The sequence below is a fragment of the Drosophila melanogaster genome, chromosome X (genome assembly GCF_000001215.4).
Source record: "Drosophila melanogaster chromosome X".
Lineage (NCBI taxonomy): Eukaryota > Metazoa > Arthropoda > Insecta > Diptera > Drosophilidae > Drosophila > Drosophila melanogaster.
The window spans coordinates 10,742,094-10,764,551 of record NC_004354.4 but is presented as its reverse complement, the minus strand read 5'-3'; the positions used below and the strand labels follow the sequence as shown (position 1 = coordinate 10,764,551).

Below are 22,458 nucleotides of genomic sequence, written 5' to 3'. Positions count from 1 at the left end.
ACTTTGTTTATTGTTTGCTTATCTTATCGCAGCAAAGGCACTTTGCTAGCCATTCAAAATTGCCGCCCACAAACGTTTTTATGGGCAGCACTGTCATCAAAACACAGCTGGTCACACCATCAAGTGCTGCAAAGCAATATCTCAAGTCAGCCATAAGGAGAGCATGTGCTAAAAAGGGACAGCTCCACACAATAAGTACGATTAAATTGCGATATATTTTTGGTAGTTAGTATTTTTGACGCATTTGGCGGACGACTGAGCACGTTTGAATTTCGTGGATTTTTTAGCCAATTTCACCATCTGGCAACACTGTTCGTTGGCCTCGCAGTTTTTCACCGAAAAGGTTTTGTAAAAACACCGTGCCAAACTGTCAGAGAAGCAGGTAAACTAAAGTCCACCTTGTCGGATCGGCCACTGAAAAGCCGGATTAAACAAACAACGGACACGTTACCGAACAGCTCGGAAAGGTGCAGAAAGGAAACATCAGATGAAAATCTATTAGCTGTTGCGAATTGTTTGTTTTTGCTGTGCTATTCGTGTTTTTGTTGTTGTGCATATGATTGTGTCTCTGTTGTTGTTGGTGGTGGTGTTGCTGTTGTAACTCGTGACGACGGAAATTAGTAACAAAGTGAAAATTGAGAGTTCAAAAAAGAAGAGAACCCCGAAATAACTGTTGTGTGGGTGCGATTGATTTTTATGCTTTGTCGTCTGGTTTGTTGTTCTTGCTGTCAGAGGGTGGTTGCAACGGAAAAGCAACCCACCACCCCCTGGGTTTTTGAACTCCAGCTTATGAAAAACAGCTGCAGCGATTGCCACACAAAAATTCAAATGTTTAAGTGAGAAAAGCGAAAGAGAAGTGAACTTAGCGCTTATTGAATTATGGCTAAACACGCTGACTAGACCAAATCGAAAGAACAAATGAGTGCTATAATAACAAAAGTGCCAGAAAGTGAAACAATAACAACAACAGCAACGACAGCAGTCGTGTTATTGTCCACTCAGCTTGTTTTTGTTGTTCGCTTTGTGGCCCTGTTTTTCGCTTCTGTTTTGCGCTTCTGATTCTGAAGTCGCCTGCTTCTTGTGCCGCCTCCCCTTCCTCCCACCATACATCCCTCCCTCCCTCTCTTTCTGACCGCCGTCTCTCTTTTTTACGCGCATGTGGATTCATTTTATTGGTGCTCAAGTATCGCATGATAATCTCACGCTACGTCCCTCGTAATTGTTGTTGTAATCGCTGTCGTTCTGTCAGCAGAATGTCTTTATTGTTATTGTTGTTGTTGTGCTTTTCCGCCTAACACACACTAACACGCGCACACACAGGCACACTTGCCGAAAAATTGAAGCCATTCTCGCCGCAAATCAAATTCAATTGAGGGAAACTATCAACTAACCCGCATAAAAGTGAGAAAAAAAACATACAGAGAAACAGCCGACACTTTTATACACTTCCAGTTAAAAAAAAAAATAAAACAGTCAGTAATATAAGTTATTAATATAATTACCCAACAATAAGTTTCATTACAAAAATACAGTTTTTATGTTATATTATTTGAGATTATCATGACGAGTTCCTACATTTCTTGAATAATTCGGTGTATATGTTTAATAGCAATATCTGCTAGTTCTTATCACTACTATAGTTTTCATATTTTTCTAAGCTGTGACACATACGTACATAAGTCGTATGTAGCATAATTTTTATATTATTTTTAAAGACCATTATTTCTTAGTTTGCCCTGTGAAATAATCTGACACCTTAACTGGGGATTACAAATTAGCCTACTATCAGTTGGGAACTTATCCCCTTATCAGTGCTAGTGAAAACCGGCTACCTAAGCGATCTCCAAATTATCATTACCCGTTGTGGCACGCCCGACGAAGCAACCTTAGAGTGGAACGTATATAGAGAGAGAGAGAGCTTCTACACCTTACACCATCACTCATTTGAAGCTTATCAGTTTATCAGTGGCCTACGACGATTTGAAATTTCAGTTTCATTTCCATTTCCTACATCGCGTCACCGTCGTGTGTTCAAAATTAATAAATTCTTTTCGAATCGCCGGCATTTACATCACTATTATTTTGTATTTTCATTGCAAAAACCGTGAAAAACACAGCCGCTTGCAAGCCAACCGCTTAAATGTCACAGCATTCGAAAAAGGAAACCACCAGCAGCAGCGGTAGCCATGCGGCCCAGAGCAATCGTCACAACAACATCGGCGGCGGCGGCGGAAACGGCAATAGCAACAGCATCAGCGGTAGCAGCAACAACAAGAGCCACAAGCGGCAGGCGGCCAATGGCAGTCTAAAGTCGCCACTCCTGACAATCACCAACATCAACTCCCACAGCCAAAAAGGCGCTTTGAAATCGCCCGTCAGCAAAGTCAAGCAGAGCAGCAACAGCAGCAGTAGCAACAGTAACAGCAAAACCCTCAGCGGGAGCAGCATGCAGGAGACCGGCTCATCCGCCACATCCTTGCTGGCCGCTGGCGGCAAGGCGAAGAAGAACCAAAAAGACAAGCAGCGCGAGCGGGAACGCTTGGAACGCGGCCAGCTGGTCCTCTGGCGTCGTCCCCTGCAGACCACCAAGTACTGCGGCCTCGAGCTGTTCACCTTGCTGCGCACGTGGAGCACCAGGTAGGATCGAAAGTAGCCCCATTTTGAAACCATTTAACCAACGCTTTCCTCGCAGATTGCTGCAACAGCGTCTCCTGTTGGCCACTCTGATAGTATTAAGCATCGTATTTAGCGTAATTTACAAGATAGACGGTCCCCATCAGTTGGCCATCGAGTTTGTGCGCCGGAACACCTGGTTCTTTGTCTACTGGTTGGGTCTGGGCGTGCTCTCCTCGGTGGGCTTGGGCACCGGACTGCACACGTTTCTGCTCTATCTGGGGCCGCACATAGCCAGTGTCACGCTGGCCGCCTACGAGTGCAATTCCCTGCGATTCCCACAGCCACCGTATCCCGATGAGTAAGTACATGTAGGTTCTCTTCCTCATTGCTTGATAACTAACTGCCTGTTCTTGCTTACTCCTACAGTATTATCTGTCCCGAGGAGCCGTACGACAAACATGTGCCAAATATCTGGTCCATTATGTCCAAGGTGCGCCTGGAGGCCTTCCTCTGGGGAGCGGGCACAGCGCTGGGCGAACTGCCACCGTACTTTATGGCCAAGGCGGCTAGGCTGTCCGGCTACGATCCGGAGGACGCCGAGGAGCTGGCCGAGTTCGAGGCCCTCAACGCGAAGCGTCACCAAAAGAACCTCAGTATGATGGACAGGGGCAAGCTATTCATGGAGCGCGTTGTGGAGCGCGTCGGATTCTTTGGCATCCTGGCCTGTGCAAGCGTGAGTGGTGAAAATCGCTGAGCGGCGGGCTTACTAGATTATAATTGACAGAAACGATTTACACTTTTGATTTCACTCGTAAAGTAACAAATGCACATCTAGATATTATTTTTAGTAAGCTTCAAATGCGCTTTGCTTTAAAGTAATTAGTTTTTAGTTTAGTTTGTTGATGCGACGGTCTTAATAACATTTGGTTTCATTCCCCCACAGATTCCCAATCCCCTATTCGACCTGGCGGGTATCACCTGCGGTCACTTCCTGGTGCCATTCTGGACTTTCTTTGGCGCCACCCTGATCGGCAAGGCGGTGATCAAGATGCACATCCAGAAGATCTTTGTGATCATCGCATTCAACGAGACGCTAATCGAGCGAGCCGTCGATCTGTTGGCCACGCTGCCAGTGCTTGGCCACAAGCTGCAGGAGCCGTTCAAGTCCTTCCTGAAAAACCAAAAGCAGCGTCTGCATCGCCAGCAGCGAGGAGCGGCCGGTGCGACAACCGGAGCTGGAGATTCGGGGAATTTGCTGTCGCGCATCTTCGAGACATTCGTGATCGGCATGGTGTGCTACTTTGTGGTGTCCATCGTTAACTCCTTGGCCCAGAGCTACCACAAGAGGCTTCACAAAAAGCCGGCGAGCCCAGTAGCTGCGACCACGCCCACTCGCCAGTCGACGGGGGCGAGCAAGAAGGCGGGCAAGCAGAAAGCTTTACGGGACTAGAAAATCAGTGGATCAGTCTTCTGTTGATCTTTTTCCCCAACCCTTGGTTTTCGTTTAAATTATTTTGTATATTGCGGCTTTCGCTCTTAGTCAAATGATGTATCTTATGTGAGTGTGTCGGCGAGAGAAAAGGAGACGGCGTGGAAGCCTGAGGAATTTACCATGTAGACTAGACTAGGGAAAAAAACAGAAATGAATAAGTAACGCGAGTAGCAGCATCCTATTTTAGAATGTACAACAAACAATACCTTAGCAATTTTCCGTGTGAGTTCGTTTAACTAAAGTAACGAAAGTGAGGGAGACGCAGCTAGTCGCGACTAATGAAAAGCAAATTGTGCAAAAGACAAACCAGCCAGAGTAAGCAGAGAGCGCTAAAAAAGTAAAAGATAAATAAATAATTATTATAATAATTATAAAAGGAAATATGTAGACAGAAGCAAAAAAAAAAAAAAAAAAAATAAATAAATTAAAAAAAAGATTGAACAAGTGCTGAAATATAAATGAATATGGATATAAAAATTAAAACTTGATGAATTTAAATGCTATTGGCGGGAAAACATAAAAAATTTAAATCATATACACTGATGATAAATCAACTATATATGGATATATAATCCATAAATCATCCATAGTCATCCAAAGTAATACTTTTTTCCAGCTACAAAAAAAACGTGCTGAGCAAGCAGCTAAAAAATCCAAGATAATATCAATTAACTTTAGTGGGAGTAAGGCCCAAAAAGTGAAGATAATCCACAATAAGAGCCGGGAAAAGGGGCTCGAAGTTCGTTTAACAACGAAATCCGTGGAATTGGAATAAGAAAATCCGTTATCAACACTTGGCCCACAGCTCGAAATCAAGCTGGCACTCATTAAGCCAAATAGCTGCTAGCCTATGGCTACGGTTCTATTGCTTGCCCCATCCTCTCATCCCTTCGCACTCCTCACTCTCAGTCTCCGGCTCGAAGGACAATTGCCGCTGCTGGCACGGATGATGAGTTCGGTGGGATGAGTTGGGTGCTGCGGGGTGATGATGCGGACGCGTTTCGAATTCCTAATCCTGTCAACAGTTACAGCTAACAAAAACAACAACAACAGCTGGCAGAAAGGCAAACAGCGATGACAACTTGCCAGAGGCAAAAATAAAAAAAAAGAAAAAGAAAACGGTGAAAGCCCGCGTCACACAGTGTCAACACTACACAACACAACACTCTTGTTTGGATGGACAAACTGGCAGTGGGACTGGACGAAAAGGACGAGACGTGCTAAATGTCAGCAGTCGTCCAGGACTTTGCACGTACGTTAAATATTTTCATTTAGCTGTCAGCATTTATTTAAAATGGACACACAGTGAGAGAAAAAAGGGGTGATGCTCCTGCACGAACAGTGGACAACCAGCATTGGGGATAGTACGGCAACTAATGCTGCATAAATTCCACTTGGCTGCGTAGGTGGGCGTGGCACCACTCGACCACACACACAGACAGACAGGCAGACAGACCCCCCCACACACACATACACGCAAACACGGGGGCCGCAGGACATGTACGTGAGTGGCACGGCAATGGCCTGTCGCCTTTGACATTAATTGATACACCTCTCCGAGGCGAGGCGCGAGGCAATGCCTCCGTTTTTGGGTCGTAAAACTTTCACCTTTCTCCCGCCTTCGCGGCACTTCAGCATCGCATTCACGAGCTGGCATTTCCACTCGTACCGGGACCCTGAGCCTCGGGGTAAACAGAATCTATGAAGAATTCTAGGCTCCAGCCGGAATGGCATTTTTGTAAGCTAAAACTCAGCGTTGTGCTGAATCCTTGGCTGCATGGAATTTTGCACTCTTTGTTGCCGAATTCGCATTGAAGAGGTGCCATTTTTTTTTTTCGGTTGCTCCTTCAACAAAACGCTCCACCGGGAGAGTATGCAATACAATTATGTTGCGAGACGCTTTCTTGAGAGCAAGAGAGGGCTATGCCTAATCCTGAGAGAGCGAGCGAGAGGGGGATAGACCGAGCCTTTCTACAGTGCTGAACACATGGCTATTTTAATGCAAAACAAAAACTTCTTGATCTATTATATGCAATCTAAAGAAAGGAAGTATATATCTGAACTTTAAAAATCAGATTTTTAAATTATAATGCAAACTGCTCACTTTAAATACTTTTTTTTTTATTAAAAACAAATGTAAATGTTCCTTTTTTTCTGTAATTTGGAACATACATTCTGTAATTCGGAACATACTTTTATATTTTCTAGCTATATATATGTACGTACATATATTAAAATGCCAAAAAGATTGTCTGCACCATTTGTGCGTTGGGAAAGGCGTGGGGCCGCGAGCTTTGCTTTCGGCCTGTGCGCGTGCAAATATGACAAAGCTCCAGAACCCGCACAGCGCTTCCTCGTTCCTGCGCCTCGCTCCTCAGCACTTTGGTATCTTCCTGCGCGTGGCCATATGGCCGTTGGCCAACCACACAGTGCAACAGGCGAAGGGGGCTGTGGGGGCGGCCAGGGCAGGACGATAGTTTCCAGAGATGGCATACGTTTTTATTTGTTCTTAAAGTTCTACAGTTATATTGACATTATTTTAAATTTGATAGCTTTTTTAATGCTTATAATGCTCATAACACGTAGTAAATGAAGCTAGTTCGACAGTCGAACTTCGGCTGCAATCGTTGTAAACCCAATAAGTAGGCAACAAAAAGCTGGCGATTAATAATGGCTGTCACTAGCACATCCCGTTACGCGAAAGTGCCATCCCTACCGGCTGCGATAACGGTAAACGCCAGCCTGTTTGGCCGTTCGCCTTCGAATCGCGTTGCGTCAGTCGCACACCAGCTGCTCACGCATTCGGACGTGTTTTCGCATCCGTTTCGCAACCGATTCGCAAACGCTCCGCAGCTCGGCGCCGACAACAACAGTTGGGCCCCATTGCGAACAACAGATACAAGTGGCCAGCGGACTGGAGTTTCGGCGGGCCGGAGTCTCCATATCCGAATATAATGTGACAGGACGACAAGATGGACTTCCAGAATCGCAACAATACGGCCAACAAGTTTGTCTGCCCCAGCGACAGGCAACTGGCCCTGCGTGCCAAGTAAGTACGGTGCATTTTCGCGCGTGCAGTGGGAACGGTGCGTTATCCTCGAAGGTGGCATTGAAATGCAACAATTGGCTGAGTGCGTCACAACAGCTGCAGCGATAAGAGTTTTTATTCTTTCCATTTTTTTTTGTGTGTGTGCGCCTTTGTGCCCGTGTGTTGCTGCAACAAAAACACAAGCAGTGACAAACATGACAAAAGCTTTAATCATAATTTAATTAACTCTGACTGTGTGTGCGTGTGGTTGCGGCTGATTAGCCGAAAGCCTAATCAAATCAAATACATGTGCGCGCTCACACAGCGAAATCCAGCGAGATGTAGATGTGCGTGTGTGTGTGTGTGCTTAGAGTGTCCCTGAGCTGTCAAGTAGATTCAAGGAAAGCCGCATGTGACCATGTGTTGTTTTTGCGCCAACTCTAATCATAATTGTTGCACGCTGACAGACTAATTAAATTTTAATAACGCTCAATTTTTTACGACTTTCGCAGCCAGTTTTATGACCCCACGCTGAGCCTCTCATTTATTTATTGCACTTGCGAAAAAAAAAACACAAACACACACAAAAACGAAATAAAAATCAGCAACAAAAAAGGCGCGGGCCATTTACATGATTCGGTGAAACACCCAAAAATCCTCCAGTTCCAGAACCAACGACTATATCCCCAACATATGCTCCGTGTAGCATACTGTTTGGGGCCAACCAACTCGACTCAAATCAATCCCAGCTGACTGTAAATGCGACTTGGGCGCATTAAAAATACAAAAAGCCGCACACAGACACGCACAGCGGGCGGTTTTTTTTTTTATTTAGTAAGTGGGTGGGTCTTAAGTGCGGTGTGGTGCGGTGGGGAGTTGAAGGTTGGCAGGTTTCAAGTGTGCAATTTACACTTCCGCTCGCCTGCTACATTGTAAGTACTCAAGCTCTCGCACACTGACAGACACATTAGGGTGGACCTTAGTTAATCGCTTCCTTGCTAACTACAGTTGAAGTTAATGTAAATCATTAAAAGCGAAAATGTTGCAAATATCATTATAAATTTTATATTTTAAGTGCATTTCAATAATGAAATAAAACTGGCAGTTTTATAACTAAATAACCATAGGGCAAACATAGAAATGTGTTCAAGCAACTAACTGGTGCCACACTGCGTATGAGTAATTTATGATGCACAAATGATTTGAAGTGGTGCATTTAAAAAGCAAAGAGCTTTATGGTTTTCAGTTTTTATCAATATGAAAAGGCAAGGATCAAGATAAAATAGTTTGCAGTTTCACTACAGCTTTATAAATAACTAATGTGCAAGTACAACACTGCGTAGAAGTGATATACCATATTTTTTTTTTTTGGTTTTCAAGGCTCTAAAAGAGTCACGTTCAGATTACTACTGAACGTGGAACGAGGGACCACCCTAACGCACAGCAGCATAGAAACAAAGAGCTTTCGACTTTGCCAGCCAGTTAGTGGGGTTACAGTGAGTTCAGGGTGGACCTGAATTGCTGACGAAGGGCGAGCTGCTGCTGCTCGTGGCATTGGCTCCGTACTTGAAATTCAAATTACAGCTCAAGGGAGCTGCCACACGCACCCAACCACGAACCGAGCAGATGAAGTGAGTGTGAAGAAGCTAAGAGGCAAGTCGAGAATTAACGGCAAGCTCAAAGCGCGGCCAAATGCCAGACGCTGCTCCACTCCATGCTTAACTATGCAAATGAGACGATCTTTGCCAGGCCACCAAATCTGACGACAAGCACTTTGACTCTTATTAAATTCATTCGAAGCCGCAAAGTCACACAGGCGGCATTTATTTGGAAATCATCCTTAAGCAGAGGCGGTGCTTAGAATGGCTGGGAAACTAAGAGACTCGCATCTCGAAATACATACTACATGCATAAGGTCATAAGGAAAAAGTTTTCCTTTTACCCAGAAACATAATAATGCTACAGAGACAGAGCGCATGGAAAGCGCTCTTTTTCCAATTCAAAGGGAAATTGAGCTACACGTTATATTTTCCTTTTGCTTTCCCTCGTTCTCCACCCTACTTCAATTTCACTTTTGAACACATTTGTGAATTGAAGGTAAATTGAGGCTTCTCTCTGTTAGGGACCGAGTTTTCATATTTGTTCTTCTGCACGAACTTTTCAATTAAACATATTGCACGGCGTTTTGAGGTGTTCGGAAATTCGCTGGAAACGTGAAAGTACCAAACACTGGGTATTGCAATGTAATTTACTTCGTGTTCAAATGCCAGACTTAACGTATTTCACAGTGAATCCCTGTTTATCCTTTGATAGATTACATTTCACGTTAGCCGAACAATTGACTTTGTTATGCAGCCATGTGTGAGTAAAGTTCTTTTCCATCCTTGTCTTTCCTCTGCAGCTGAGTTCATGGTCGAATCTCGGATGAAAGCGCGTTTGAGCTGAGTATGAAACTATCTGATTGCTGAAACAATAAACTCCGGCCTGACCATCCATCCATCCATCCATCAGGGCGCCTTAACTCAAGTCGCAGGACAAGACAGGACAGGATAGGAGGACATCATCCCTGTTGCTGTCCGCAGGACATGGGTTAATGTCACTCAAGTGGCTCGATCGGGCGAAACTTTGAGTGCCTGGAGTGCGGCTCCCTGTTTATTTGCTTACTCGGAGAAAACCTTGTGCCGCAGAGGCAAATGTTGATAGAGCACTAACCGAATTTGTAATTTAATTATTATGTTAAGGAACCTGCAAGGGCATTTAAGCCAACGCCCAGCCCATACGCCCCAAAAAAAAAGAAGGAAAAACGAACTCAACCCACACACGAACTGGGCGAGTAAGCGCACATGGCCACACAATCAGATATATGTACATATATATATATGTATATGTATGTTCTCATATATGCTCCACGTACACGGGAAGTCAATAAACCCGGCGTGAAGGCAACTCGCACCCACAGTTTCTCGAAAACGAAGCCGAATCATAACATGCCAATGGAAACAATCAGGAACTATGCAAATGAGCCAGCTAAGAGTTTTTGTTTTTGCCAATTACTATAGCAATTATGATTTCAATTAAGTCCAAAAGATTACACTCTTAAGTCACCTGGTTAGGTGTCGAAAGGTATGCTACATCACAGTTGTAGGAAGTTTTTGATTAATTGGTTTAGACTTTAAACAAAATTAGAGCTTGTTGAACATTTTATTATTTCCGTATTCAATTTGCTTGTTTAAAAAAAAGTACATTTATCATTTGTGGCTCCATTCAAGCATGGCTTTGGCGCTGGCAAACCCAATTTCGGACTCCACAGACTCCGCCGCTTTATGAGTAATGGGTGAAATGAGCCGAGCACTCGGGACCTAACAGCACGGACGAGTTAATTAACTTTGAACCTGAAATTTTTGGCCGAGTGGCTGGGCAACATGGAAACCGCATTAGGCGACCCACAACTAACGATGCTCATTAGGATTAGGTGCCCACTCGTTCCCAGACCAACCATTTTCGACGCCTTTTACGAATTTTCATAGAAGCAGTCGCTTAAATAATTCCACACCTTGCTCTTGAAAATCATAAAAACCAAATGCATCACAGTTACATCACAAATGTATTGTCCTTTGAAATTAGAATTCGTATTAAGTAGGAGCTTGATTCTACCATTTCACTTAAAAGGAATTATCCTTGAACCTTTAGGCATACTTTTGCAATTAATATTCAATGTAACCATTTATTTCCCTTGCAGATTAAAAGCTGGCTGGAGCAGTTCCAAGACCAGTGAGCCGCTGCGTCCCGAGGAGCAGGAGGCCATCATCTCGGTGATCCGGCGCAACGAGGAGATTGAGGTGGCCGAGCGGCAACGGGTTGGCCGCCTGGTGGAGCGCGTCGAGAAGATCAAGCAGCATGCCGTGGAGCGGGGACCCAATTGCTGTCGCCTGTGCGGCGACACCTTCGGTATCCTGCGGCCGCAGCGCATCCTGTGCGAGGACTGCCGCCAGTCGGTGTGCACCAAGTGCAGCGTGGACATTAACATCCGCTACCACACCAGCGAGCGGTCCCGCGAAATCTGGCTGTGTCGCATCTGCTCCGAGACGCGCGAGATGTGGAAGAAGTCCGGAGCGTGGTTCTTCAAGGGTCTGCCCAAGTACGATATGCCGCGCAGCGCCAGTGCCACGCCCATTCCCAACCCGGGACCCGGATCCATGGCAGGTGGGTGGCTCCAATTCTGGGAGGGGGTTTTCCCTGCGAATGTGGAGCGAAAGATAACGGGCACTGCCAGTTGTTGAGACGTGCTAGGAATTTAAACCCTTTGTAACCATTCCTCAAAGTTAAGCTGGAATCTCACCGAAACCTTCAGATATGCAGGGATAATAACATTAGTTTGCCAAATAGAATCATGCAAATGACTCAGATATTAAATGCCGCATGAATACTACATTTAAAGTCACTCGCACAGCTTGGTTTCATTTTTACACCACTGTGCTTTTTTTTTTTAGTAAATTGAAGGAAATGTTTTTTTAACTACCTACTTTTTATGTTGTCCGCAGTCAAGGTGAAACAATTAATTGGATACAGTCAGAGAGCGGTTTTCAAGGCCAGTTGAAGTATATGCATACAACACACATACATATATGCAACAGTTTTTATTACCCATTTTATATTTTAATCCCTCGAATGGCATAATCCCTCGAAGGGATTTTGATTAAGACCAATATTTCCGAATGAAACTTTAAGCCGAAAAGCATATGTACATAGGTGCAGCATAAATTATTTAAATTTCTTTAAACACATATGTATGAAACAAAAAAAAAAAAACACAAATGTTCTTGAATGCCAAACAAGTGAAATATTGAATTTTGAACACCCACGGAACCCACAAATGGCTTTAAAAAACAGCTAAACAATTGTTTTCGAATTTCGTTTCAGGAACATCATGAAACGTTTCCATTTCCATAGTCCAATTCCCAATAAATCGTTATAGACGCTTCTTTATGGTAACCATAATCAGAGCTTCAGCCGGATGGGTTAATATAAAGAGCCAATAAGTGTAGTTCGTTCAGAGTCATTAACCAATTTAAATTCTACTCCAAATCGGTGCGCCATAAATGACAATGAAATTAATAAAGACACAAGAATTCTTCTCGAGTTCCACTGATGTTTCTCCAATTCCAGCTCAAATTCATCAGTCGTCGATAGATATAATCTTTTATTCAGAGCAACACCACTAATTACCTTCGAGTTATCAACGACTATCGCTATTATCATCGTCCGCCCATCGCAATAATCGGTCTTCTATCTAGTCTATCGCTTATCGAAAAGATCGCAGTCTGTCAATCGGAATCTGATAGCCACAGTCTGTCAGGCGGTTTCCCTAATGTTTGATGATCAGTTTTAGGTGCATTTCGATTGCTATCGATACCGATACAGCGCAGTCATAATCGGCAATCAAATCACCGTACGACTATCGCTATTATCGCACGAAACAGAGTATCGGAATTGCACATCGGCCTATTGTAAAGGTATTGCCTCATTCAAATCCAAATTCAAAACGAGTTAGAGCACTTGTGTTATCGAGAAAATCGACAAGCCATCGATTGACGTCTATTCGCTAATCGCTCATTTTGTATCTGTTATCGCAGGCGACACGCGGGCCGTTCAAAGCTGTCATGCGACGCCAACACGACCGGCGCGGGTGAAGAAGCTAACGATCCGGGTGAACGACAGCAGCTCCAGCAGCAGCGGGCACTCGGAGCCGGAGGATGAGGTGGACACCGGAGTAGGAATAGGCGTCGGCGTTGTCGGTGGTGGCATGGCCAAGGGCATTGCTTCCACTCGTTTGCAACGGGAGGATAGCTTCCGGCTGAGGGCATACGGCTCCATACGCAGCTTTATCGACGGCGGCGAGCGGAAGTTGTCCAACTCCTTCTTCTTCAACCGCCAGCAAAGTCAACGGCCATCGGAGTGCCCGGAATACGACAGCGTCAGCATGTCGAAGCTGAGGCGGGAGAGCAGCTTCCTGCGGCGCGGCTCCGTCAGCTCCTCCTGGTCGATTAGCGATAGTTCCGGCTCCGGATCGAACAACTCCGGCAACTCACAAACGCAGTCGCAGTACCAGCAGCACCAGCAACAGCTACAGCAGCACTGTCGCGATCCCCTGCTCGGCTGGCTGGAGATTGCCATTAGCTATCGTGAGGCCTTCCACAGCCTCGACTGCACCATGGTGCGTGCGCGGGATCTGCCCGCCATGGATGCGGCCGGATTGGCGGACCCGTACTGCAAGCTCAACATCATTACGCCGGAGGCGCACACCAAGTACACGCGATGGCAGCGCACAAAGACGGTGCACAAGACCCGCAATCCGGAGTTCAACGAAACGCTGCAGTTCGTCGGCGTGGAGCCCGAGGAGCTGGGTAACTCGCTGATTTACGTGGCCCTTTTCGACGACGACAAGTACGGCCACGACTTTCTCGGCGCGGCCAAGGTCTGCCTTTCCACGGTGAGTTTACCTGCACTGCAGAAAAAGAAATACTGTATATATTTTTACAATTTTAAACTTACCTAATTTTAGAGCCCTGAAAAGCTAATTAAGCAATTTCTATATTAAGCATAATCCTTTGAGCTTAATCTGCATATAAATTGAAAGCGCAATTCTAGCACATACTAGTTTTTTTTTTCCGTGTACAACTCGACATCCGTTAGGAAGCGTAATTGCTTATAAGGCCTTCCGGCAAATTCTGCTAACCAAGTGAATTTATGCACAAACGTTTTGGCACAAAGGAAGTCGGTTAATTTAGTAAAGCTAAGTAGATTCTACAGTTGGCTGCTTTTCGTTGGCTTTCAACTTTTTTGGCTAAAGCAACTACTAATTGGATTTCAAAATATTTAAACTAGCAACTAAAGACGCAAGTCTTTAATGCTGAAAAAGGGGGTTATGTAAATGGCCGTTTTAAAAGGGTTTAACCATTTGGTAAATATCTAGACACGATTAAATGTTTTTGGGAGACCCTTTTAATATTTGTAGTTCCTAATATTAAATGCGATTCCTTTCCAGGTGCACAGCACGTCGCAGTACCGGATTTCGGTGCCACTCGGCGTGGAGGACCAGTACAGCAACGCGGCGGAGATGGCCCAGAACTGGCCCAATGGCAAGATGCTTCTCTCGCTCTGCTACAACACCAAGCGAAGGGCGTTGGTGGTGAATGTGAAACAGTGCATCAACCTGATGGCCATGGACAACAACGGCAGCTCCGATCCCTTCGTCAAGATGTGAGTTCTGGGCAATTCCAGGCAATTCCCTTATGATTACAGAGATTACCTTATCCAATAGCCAACTCAAGCCGGATGCGCACAAGAACAAGAAGCACAAGACCAGCGTCAAATGGCGCACGCTCAATCCCATCTACAACGAGGAGTTCTACTTCGAGGCAAGTCCGCACGACCTCAACAAGGAGATGCTCATCCTGACCGTGTGGGACAAGGATCTCGGCAAGAGCAACGACTTCCTGGGCAGCCTGCAATTGGGCGCCCAAAGCAAAGGCGAACGCCTGCAGCAGTGGCTCGACTGCATCCGATTGCCCGATCACTTCCACGAGAAATGGCATTGCCTCGCCCCCGACAATCCCGCCCACTGAGTAGCCCCATCCGATCCCAACGCCAACCGATCCCCAGTCCAATCGATTCGATCTTATCTCTACCGATATGGATGTTTTTCCTGTAGGACACATTTGAACGAACTGATTTCTCAGCGCAGTCAAGGAAATATGAACCATATCTTTTACGTTAAGTAGTTCAGGAACATATTAATGCTAATGCTTTTTTCATTTCTATAACTTTTTTAACTTTAAACAGTTAATAATTGAATACTTTGTAATTTTAAAGATATAAACTGCATGCTTTGCTAGATCGAATCAACACTAATTGGTAGCTCAAAGGACGATTTGCATTAGACTAAGCTGAGAAATCAGGTCGTGGAAATGAGGCTTTAGCTCCAAATATACACATATATATATATACTTACATATACATACATATATATTATATACATATATTTTTGATAAGCCTGAATGGGTGTGAGCAAGCAAGAAGAAGCTAAAAAGAGCGAGAAATATTGTGTGTTTTTGAGTGAATGCTTTCCAAAAATCTCGTACGTAACCCCAATTTTCTATGTCTATACTTTGGCTCTTATCGGCATTTTTGTACACTGTATATAGCTTGTTTAAGTGTCCTTACCAAGGGTTAACCAACATCAAAATCTTTTCGATTCATTGCTAAATTCAATCTTTAATCAAACGTATACTTATGTACTTCAATATATCGAAATATATACATCTATATTCTCAAAAGATAACTAAACATCTGATTTATTTTATTAAATGCTCCCTGAACTGTATACTATCCTATTGACCAGAGCTTTTTGTTCCTTTAGCAAAGCTTTTGGCGAAAAACAAACTTGCGCATACCAAATCGGCCAACAGCCAGAATCCCAGTGTCCACAATTGATAACAACGACCGAAAACATATTACATTATTGGGCGAGCTGATAAGGTCTATACCCCTTTCATAGAGTGCAGATAAGGTTGACCTCCGAGGTATTAAATTAAAAGCCGCTTGGAGATACTTTTCAGTTAGTTTCAGTTCACATTTAATAAGTTTGGCAGAGTTTTAAAACTTGAAGCTAGCTTCGGTATAATAGTAAACATCCAACACTATACAAATAGAGATTAACATCTATATACATATAGCGTGCAAAATAAGTAAGCGGCCAACCAACGCGTTGCGCTTTAGATATATATAGCGAATAGTTGAAGATTATATACTTTCTATACAGATCAAGTAACCTGCAAACACTTATAATTAGGATTCTGTCTACCAGACAGATGGATTAAGTATACACATGTATTCGGGCGATTCGAGGTAACCTCCACCGCCATCAAAAAGGGGAATCTACATTGGAATCGTAATCTTTAACGTCAGCGATTCCGATTAAACTTAACCTAACATTGGAAAAAATCCAGGGGAAAAGGATGCGCTATTCGAGCGCTCGATTCTCTTTTCTTCTCTCACTTGCGATCGAATAGGCGGGTGTAGTCGAGCAGTGGGCCTGCTGCAGATCGGTGGCGATGCTGTTGCTGCTGATGGTGTTGCTGCTGCTGCTGCTGCTGCTGGACAGGGGCAGGCACTCCTCCACTGCCCGTTTCCGTCGCAGCCATCGTCGTATGTTAGAAGAGACGCTTCTCGTAGCTGAAGAGGCCATGGACATTGCCTTCCAGTTGAGCGGAATGGGTGCGCTTCATGAAGCGCAGTTGGCCATTATAGATCATATCCCTGCGGAAATTTAACATGCGGAGATAAAGATTAGTTTCATGTTCTTTGGAATTAGGTCCATGTTAGCCTACCTCAATTTATTAATGGAGTTAGCACCGATGTCCTGACAACTGTGCTGCAGTCCGCACTCCAAATAGGGTAGATAGCGCAGCACACTGCCCTTGTCCACGATGCTGCCACTGACGCCCTGTGCCACCTTCATTTTATCCATCTCGTTGTGGTAGTAGCGCGACATGGCAGCGCCCTTGGCATCGCCGCGCTCCATGGCCTCCAGGGAGCCCATGCCGCGGTACTTCTTAAGGCGCACTCCGTCGGAGAAGAAGTACTCGCCCGGTGCCTCCGATGTGCCCGCCAGCAGGGAGCCCATCATTACAGCGCTGGCTCCCAATGCAATAGCCTTCACAATGTGTCCAATGGACTGGATGCCTCCGTCCGCGATCACTGGCACTCCGAATTGGCGAGCGTACGTGGACACCTGGTAGACAGCAGTGGCCTGAGGACATCCGCAGGCCATCACCTCCTGGGTGATGCAGATGGAACCGGAACCCATGCCCACACGCAGTCCATCGACGCCGGCATCAATGAGATTTTTGGCCTGGGCACGTGTTACCACTGTTCAGTGAATAAAATAAATATTTTGAATTAGTGGAAAATTTGCAAGTAACAATAAATTAAAATCACTTGATTATAATCAATATAATAATTATGTCAATTAACTGGAAATCTGTTTAAAAACTTGCACCCTATCTTTATTTCAACCCAATTGTCATTTCGTGATACTAAAGATAACAATATGTTTTACTCCAAATCATGATTGCTATAATAATAAGTACTTCATCGCGACGTAATTAGCCATAGATAATGGTTAAAAATAGTTTTGAAAACGTGAGTATATCAAAATGTGATACTTTAAGAGCATTGAACTTAAAAACATCTCAAATTCATACGGACAAGCGAATGACCTGTGTATACTATATGTGTCTTCATTTTTGAAATACCCTTTTACGTAGTGTTCTGGTACTTACCATTGCCACCAATGACCTGTAGTTCGGGATAGGTCTCCTTAATGTACTTGATCATCTCCACCTGGTAGACGGAGTTGCCCTGCGATGAATCAAGGATGATAACGTCCACGCCGTTGGCCACCAGCAGAGCCAGGCGCGCCTTGTCCTCCGATCGCGTTCCGATGGCAGCGCCGACGAGGAGCTGCTTATTGGAGTCCTTGGAGGCATTCGGGTAGGAGCGGGCCTTCTTCAAATCCGTGCGGGCAATCATGGCCACCAGTTCGCCGGCCTGATTCACAATCGGCAGTTTGCCCTTCTTGCTCTTCTCGAGAATAGCGTTTGCCGTGGGCAGATTGATGCCATTGGGAGCGGTGACCAGTTCGGTGGTCATGATGTCGGCCAGCAGGACCTCCGGCTGGTTCTCGCGGAAGTCAATGTCTCGCGACGTGACCATGCCCAGCAGCTTGCCGCCAAGTTTGCCGTTCTCGGTGACCGGATAGCCGGTGAATCCGTTCTTCCGCCGCGCCTCCAACACATCCCCCACCGTATTCGTGGGCGACATCACCGAGGGGTCGCGCATGAAGCCGTGCTTGTACTTCTTAACCTTGTGCACCTCCAACGCCTGGTATTCCGGCGTGCAGTTGTGATGGATGATGCCAATGCCACCACACAGCTGCGCGCGGGATTCGAATGGATTTGGATGGTGTGTGAGCAGTGGATAGAAACATTGGCGGTTAGAGAGGCGCATAAGAGTGTTGAGTTACAACCACAGGCTAGCACAGCTCAGGCGAACCCGCCAGCGGTTCTGGGCCGTATATATATGTGTATATATGTATGTCTAGGGATTCATTAAAATCCGATACTTACCGCCATGGCGATGGCCATCTCCGATTCGGTTACCGTGTCCATGGGCGAACTAACCAGCGGTGCTCGCAATGTCAGCGACTTGGTCAGTGGCGAACTGAGATCGACCTCCTCGGCGGTGAAGTCTATGTAGCCGGGCAGTATGAGAAAGTCGCTGTTTTTTTTCGGGATTGTCGGGAATTTCGGATGGGGGCAATGACATGAGATTTGGATAACGACTTTTGCAGAGGCTTGATCACTACTCACTTGTAGGTGAGTCCCTCACCGTTCTGGAACAGTTCCTTACAACTCAGCCCATCCTGCAGCTCGGCATCGAATCCGGTGGTACTCTTTGTCTGGATTGCCGGCGCCGCTGAAGACGACGTCGATTCCACAAAGCCGTTCACCTTCACCTTTGTCGTGCTCTCCATTTTCCGCGTGCGTTCAACCCAAACAAACAGTCAACAAACAACGGGGAGCTGACAATAACAAGCCGTATAGAGATAAAAACCGCCTGTTTTGGGATCTTCTCCTGTTGCAGATTTCTTTTTATGGATACAGATTCCTCTCGAGCTTTTGAGACGCAATTAGCAGGGGGCACATACACAAATGCGGCAGTGAAGAAGATGCACGGCACACGGCGCAGCCAGACAATTGGGATCAAAAGGAAAAGGTTAATTGCATCGATCGGAGGGTGATTCGCAATGGGAATCGGCCCGATTGGCTGGCAAGCCAGCGAGCACATGGTTGGGCCATCTTACCAGTCCGCTGGAGTCCAAGTGCCGCGTGTGCTGCGCGAATCGAGTTCGTGAAGTGGTGTGGCCGCCGTGCGGCCGCTTAAATATACTCGCTGGACCACCGGGAAACCCACTAAATATTACCACGATACGCTTTGGCCTTAATCGCGCTTTCCATGGCAGCCACACTAAGGCGCTTTCAATATCGACTATGCAATTTATTAAGCATATTAAACAATAATCATTACATATTAGCCTGAATAGCCTGAATCTCGAGCAATATCCATTTCCTCTTTATTTAATCTTTAAAATATGGCAGCGAATTAGCTTCTTTCCGCTTAAAGCTATTGCTGCACTGCGATACTATTGCTTACAATGCCAGCTATCGATAGTAACGATAGTAGTGTCACAGTTAACTGTTTCATGGCTGGCTTCGTGCACAGCTCACCGAGACTATCGATAAATATCGCATCTGTGTGGCTGCACACCGAATTCGTAATACACCAAATACCGGTACCGTACTCGATGGCATTATTTAGGAACTTTCCCATCGCCGCGGCAAGACTGAAATCGACTGGCCTTTAGATGCTCTTTGGCGGTGGGCGCCGCTTGACTTGCCAGACTCTCCAGGCCGAGTGTGTGTGTGTGTAGTGGTTGTGCTAGCAGAGCTGTTGCAGAAACTAACTGGGAAAACACAAGATAGACGCGTGTGCGGCGAGCAGTAGCTAAATTGAACTGAAGTGAACAGAAAATATTTACACAAAATAATAGAGATACAACTTCGGAAAAGCAAGCATACAACACACCGGGACTCCGCAATACGGGTTTTTTATTTCGTCTACTCTTCCGTACCTGGGCAGAGATTTAGATTTATCGCCTCCTCCACCCACTACTTCATCATCGACATCACCAGTGCTGTTGTTGTTGCTGTCGTTCCGCCTTCGCTCTCACGTAATCCGCCCCCGCACCACCTCGCCCGTCGGCCAACCGGCCCACAAACTAACTGACTGATAGACCAAAAATCGATTAGCGGACTCTCTTCCTCTTCAACATCTTCGGCATTCGTGTGTGCGTTGCTTTGCGTTACGTTACGGTTACCGTTACGTCGCCCGCGCGTGTGTGTTGGTGTGTGAGCAAGGTGTGGTGTGTATAGAAAATCGATTGGCAATTTGAACCGAAGAGCGCTATCGTCGCCGCAGTCGCCGCGTGTGTGCCGTTACGCGATTTTCAACAGCAGCCGCGCAGTAATATTGCTTTTATTTTTTTGCCTGTGAGTCCTCCTAAGTGAGTGCGAAAGAGAGAGAGCGAGAGTGAGCTCTCTAAAACCTCTGCAGAAAATAAAAAGGAAAAGAAAAACACCGGACATGGATAAATCAGCGGCCACGAACTCGGCCACTGCCGATGGCCAAAACGAGGCAGCAGCAGCAGCCGCCGCCGCAGCAACAGCAGCTGGGTGTGGCAGCAACAACAGCAGCAGCACCAGCAGCAGCAACAACACTGCAAACAGCAATAATGCACTGCAGCGTTTGGCAACAACAACAAGTGCCGTTGTGGCATCCCCGATGACGATCAACCTGAACATCAGCACCACCACCGGCGGCAATTTCGGCGTCAGCGTCGAGCCGCACATCAGTGTCGAGAGTCTGAAGAAGATCATCGCCAAGAAGCTGAAGGTGGCCAAGGATCGCATCTGTCTGCTGCACCGGGAAAAGTGAGTACCCCTTTAGTATTTTTTTTTAATTTACGTTACATTTAAAAGAAACTTGGCTTGAACTGTAATTTTTTGGCAGTCAAGTTTTTTGTTGTTTGTTACTAATTTAAAAATTAATAACAGTTAATATGGCTTAGATCGCCAATTTTTATGTTATTTATCTGAACATTTTCTTTTTGTTTAATTGACGAGACTAATGTTGAATGTTAAATATTACTTATTAATCTATGCATTATATTTGTTACATAAAAAGGATTGTTAAGGTTTAATAAGCCTGTGTTTGGACAAGTGTGTCATTTGCATATTGCCCAGAATATCTTATGATTGTGCCAATGAGGTAATATCAATAAACCAGAAATAACTGATAATGCAAAATGTTTCGCAAAGAATATTATCTTGAAAGTCAGGTGAAAAGTTAAGTGTGATATCTTTTATAGAAAAATTCTTGAGGAGTGAATAAGTCCTGTTCTAATTAATCCTTGCGTTAAGAAAATCGTATGGCTTCGGTGAAACGCCTTGTATGTTGAGAGTTTTCTTTTTTATATTTTTATTGGATATCCTCTTTTTTTCGAGCTTTGTTTGGTTAAAATGCTTTTGATTATCTTCTTTCACCGCTCCACCCCCCTCCACAGAGCTCCTTCTCTAACCCCTTTGTTGAGCTTTGTTAGAGGGAGAGATATAGAGAGAGAGCGAGAGAGGTGTGCGTGTCTGTGTGTGAGCGTGTTTTTTAGTCGCTAAGCTGCCATTGTTTAGTTGATTTGCTTGCTGTTCTCGTTATTATTATGATTATTATTGATATAACCTCCAAAATAATGGCATGTTTGAAGGGTTAAGCACAAAGAGCTTGAGTGTGGTGGAGTCCTTGTGTGGAAGGGGGGGGGGGGGTGTACCAATTGATCTAATCACACACATACACACGTACACACATGTACACTTAGTCTGAAAGCGATTTCATAATCTATTTGTTATTATACAAAACAACGCAAAATAAAAGTAGCTAAATGTGCGCATAACACAAAACCGGCAAAAAAAAACGGTACAACAAAAAATACAAACAAAAACAGAAGCAGTGGCGAGGCGAGGCAGAAATCAAAAAGTCAAAAGAAGAAAAGAAAAAGAGAGGGAGGCAGCGCAGCCAGCGTCGACGTCATTGTTCCAACTAGTTGCATTGTGCTGTTAAAAGTCAAATGTTAGCTGCAACTGTTAATGTGAGTGGAGTGTTACTGTTACTGCAACGATTGCTGCTACCAGTTTTGTTTTATTCTTTTATGTTGACTTTTTATATGCGTATTTAAAAATACTATCATCGTACGGATAAATCAATTGCATATTAGCGGCAGAACTTAGTTTCAGACTGGTAAATCGGGCAAAGTAGGATTTTGAAAAGTCAAAAGTGATTTTTTGAAGGGCCTGCATTCCTTTGGCTTGGTTTTCGTACATGCATTGCGTGCAGCTGTGTATTGGTGCATTACAGAGGCTTCGCAACAATGCGGGCTTCTCTCTCCTTCTTGTCTCCTTCGCTTTTTCTCTCTTGCATCCCGCTCTCTGCTCGGCTGCGTTTATTTCTGCAAATAGATTTCTAATTGAGAGGAGTGACTGCCCTTCCCCTTTTTTTTCTTCTTCTCCGTTTCTGCCTGATTCGCCTTTGTCTGGGCCTTACTAACAACAACAAAAAATCGAAAAAAAATGCTTGACTGATAAGAATTTCA

General features: G+C 45.0%; 4 protein-coding genes and 1 long non-coding RNA gene across 19 annotated transcripts in view; 3 read left to right on the top strand and 2 right to left on the bottom strand.

The window, feature by feature from the left end:
* Nucleotides 1-138: 138 nt before the first annotated feature.
* Tango5 (Transport and Golgi organization 5) lies at nt 139-4,504 on the top strand. Of its 6 annotated transcripts, none has more exons than NM_001298157.1 (5): nt 139-382; nt 2,118-2,637; nt 2,693-2,974; nt 3,043-3,349; nt 3,560-4,504. In NM_001298157.1, exons 2-5 carry the CDS (start codon nt 2,141-2,143, stop codon nt 4,064-4,066), a joined length of 1,593 nt encoding a protein of 530 aa, NP_001285086.1. In that variant the 5' UTR covers nt 139-382; nt 2,118-2,140; the 3' UTR covers nt 4,067-4,504. The 6 variants fall into 6 exon arrangements, with proteins under 6 accessions (NP_001285086.1, NP_727446.1, NP_727444.1 ...); NM_167244.3 differs by having other exon boundaries at nt 315-382; nt 2,350-2,637; NM_167242.3 differs by having other exon boundaries at nt 315-382.
* A 2,381-nt stretch (nt 4,505-6,885) lies between these two features.
* Rph (Rabphilin) lies at nt 6,886-15,475 on the top strand. 4 transcript variants are annotated; one of them, NM_001169244.1, is made up of 7 exons: nt 6,886-7,157; nt 10,876-11,339; nt 12,057-12,224; nt 12,303-12,649; nt 12,770-13,626; nt 14,182-14,396; nt 14,458-15,475. In NM_001169244.1, the coding sequence occupies exons 5-7, from the start codon at nt 12,940-12,942 to the stop codon at nt 14,759-14,761; spliced, it is 1,206 nt and encodes a 401-aa protein (NP_001162715.1). In that variant the 5' UTR covers nt 6,886-7,157; nt 10,876-11,339; nt 12,057-12,224; nt 12,303-12,649; nt 12,770-12,939; the 3' UTR covers nt 14,762-15,475. The 4 variants fall into 4 exon arrangements, with proteins under 4 accessions (NP_001162715.1, NP_001259428.1, NP_001259429.1 ...); NM_001272499.2 differs by lacking the exons at nt 12,057-12,224; nt 12,303-12,649 and adding exons at nt 9,538-9,581; nt 9,648-10,259 and having other exon boundaries at nt 14,190-14,396; NM_001272500.1 differs by lacking the exon at nt 12,057-12,224.
* On the bottom strand, nt 15,455-20,050 carry ras (raspberry). 5 transcript variants are annotated; one of them, NM_001369990.1, is made up of 6 exons: nt 19,063-19,118; nt 18,569-18,874; nt 18,326-18,476; nt 17,480-18,131; nt 16,526-17,066; nt 15,746-16,454 (listed from the first exon to the last, which is right to left on the bottom strand). In NM_001369990.1, exons 2-6 carry the CDS (start codon nt 18,730-18,732, stop codon nt 16,190-16,192), a joined length of 1,773 nt encoding a protein of 590 aa, NP_001356940.1. In that variant the 5' UTR covers nt 18,733-18,874; nt 19,063-19,118; the 3' UTR covers nt 15,746-16,189. The 5 variants fall into 4 exon arrangements, with proteins under 5 accessions (NP_001259427.1, NP_727441.1, NP_001356940.1 ...); NM_001272498.2 differs by lacking the exon at nt 19,063-19,118 and adding an exon at nt 19,891-20,050 and having other exon boundaries at nt 15,455-16,454; NM_167240.3 differs by lacking the exon at nt 19,063-19,118 and adding an exon at nt 19,891-20,050.
* On the bottom strand, nt 19,302-20,044 carry lncRNA:CR44766 (long non-coding RNA:CR44766). Of its 2 annotated transcripts, none has more exons than NR_123858.1 (2): nt 19,845-20,044; nt 19,302-19,773 (listed from the first exon to the last, which is right to left on the bottom strand). It is a non-coding gene; the product is annotated as a long non-coding RNA:CR44766 (long non-coding RNA). The 2 variants fall into 2 exon arrangements; NR_123859.1 differs by having other exon boundaries at nt 19,891-20,044.
* Nucleotides 19,609-22,458, top strand: part of stx (stuxnet) — a 33,781-nt gene continuing 30,931 nt past the window's right edge. For both annotated transcript variants that reach the window (NM_001272497.2, NM_132420.4), the window contains exon 1: nt 19,609-20,749. In NM_001272497.2, the coding sequence (NP_001259426.1) occupies nt 20,403-20,749 (347 nt within the window). In that variant the 5' untranslated portion in view covers nt 19,609-20,402. The remainder of the gene's footprint in view (nt 20,750-22,458) is intronic.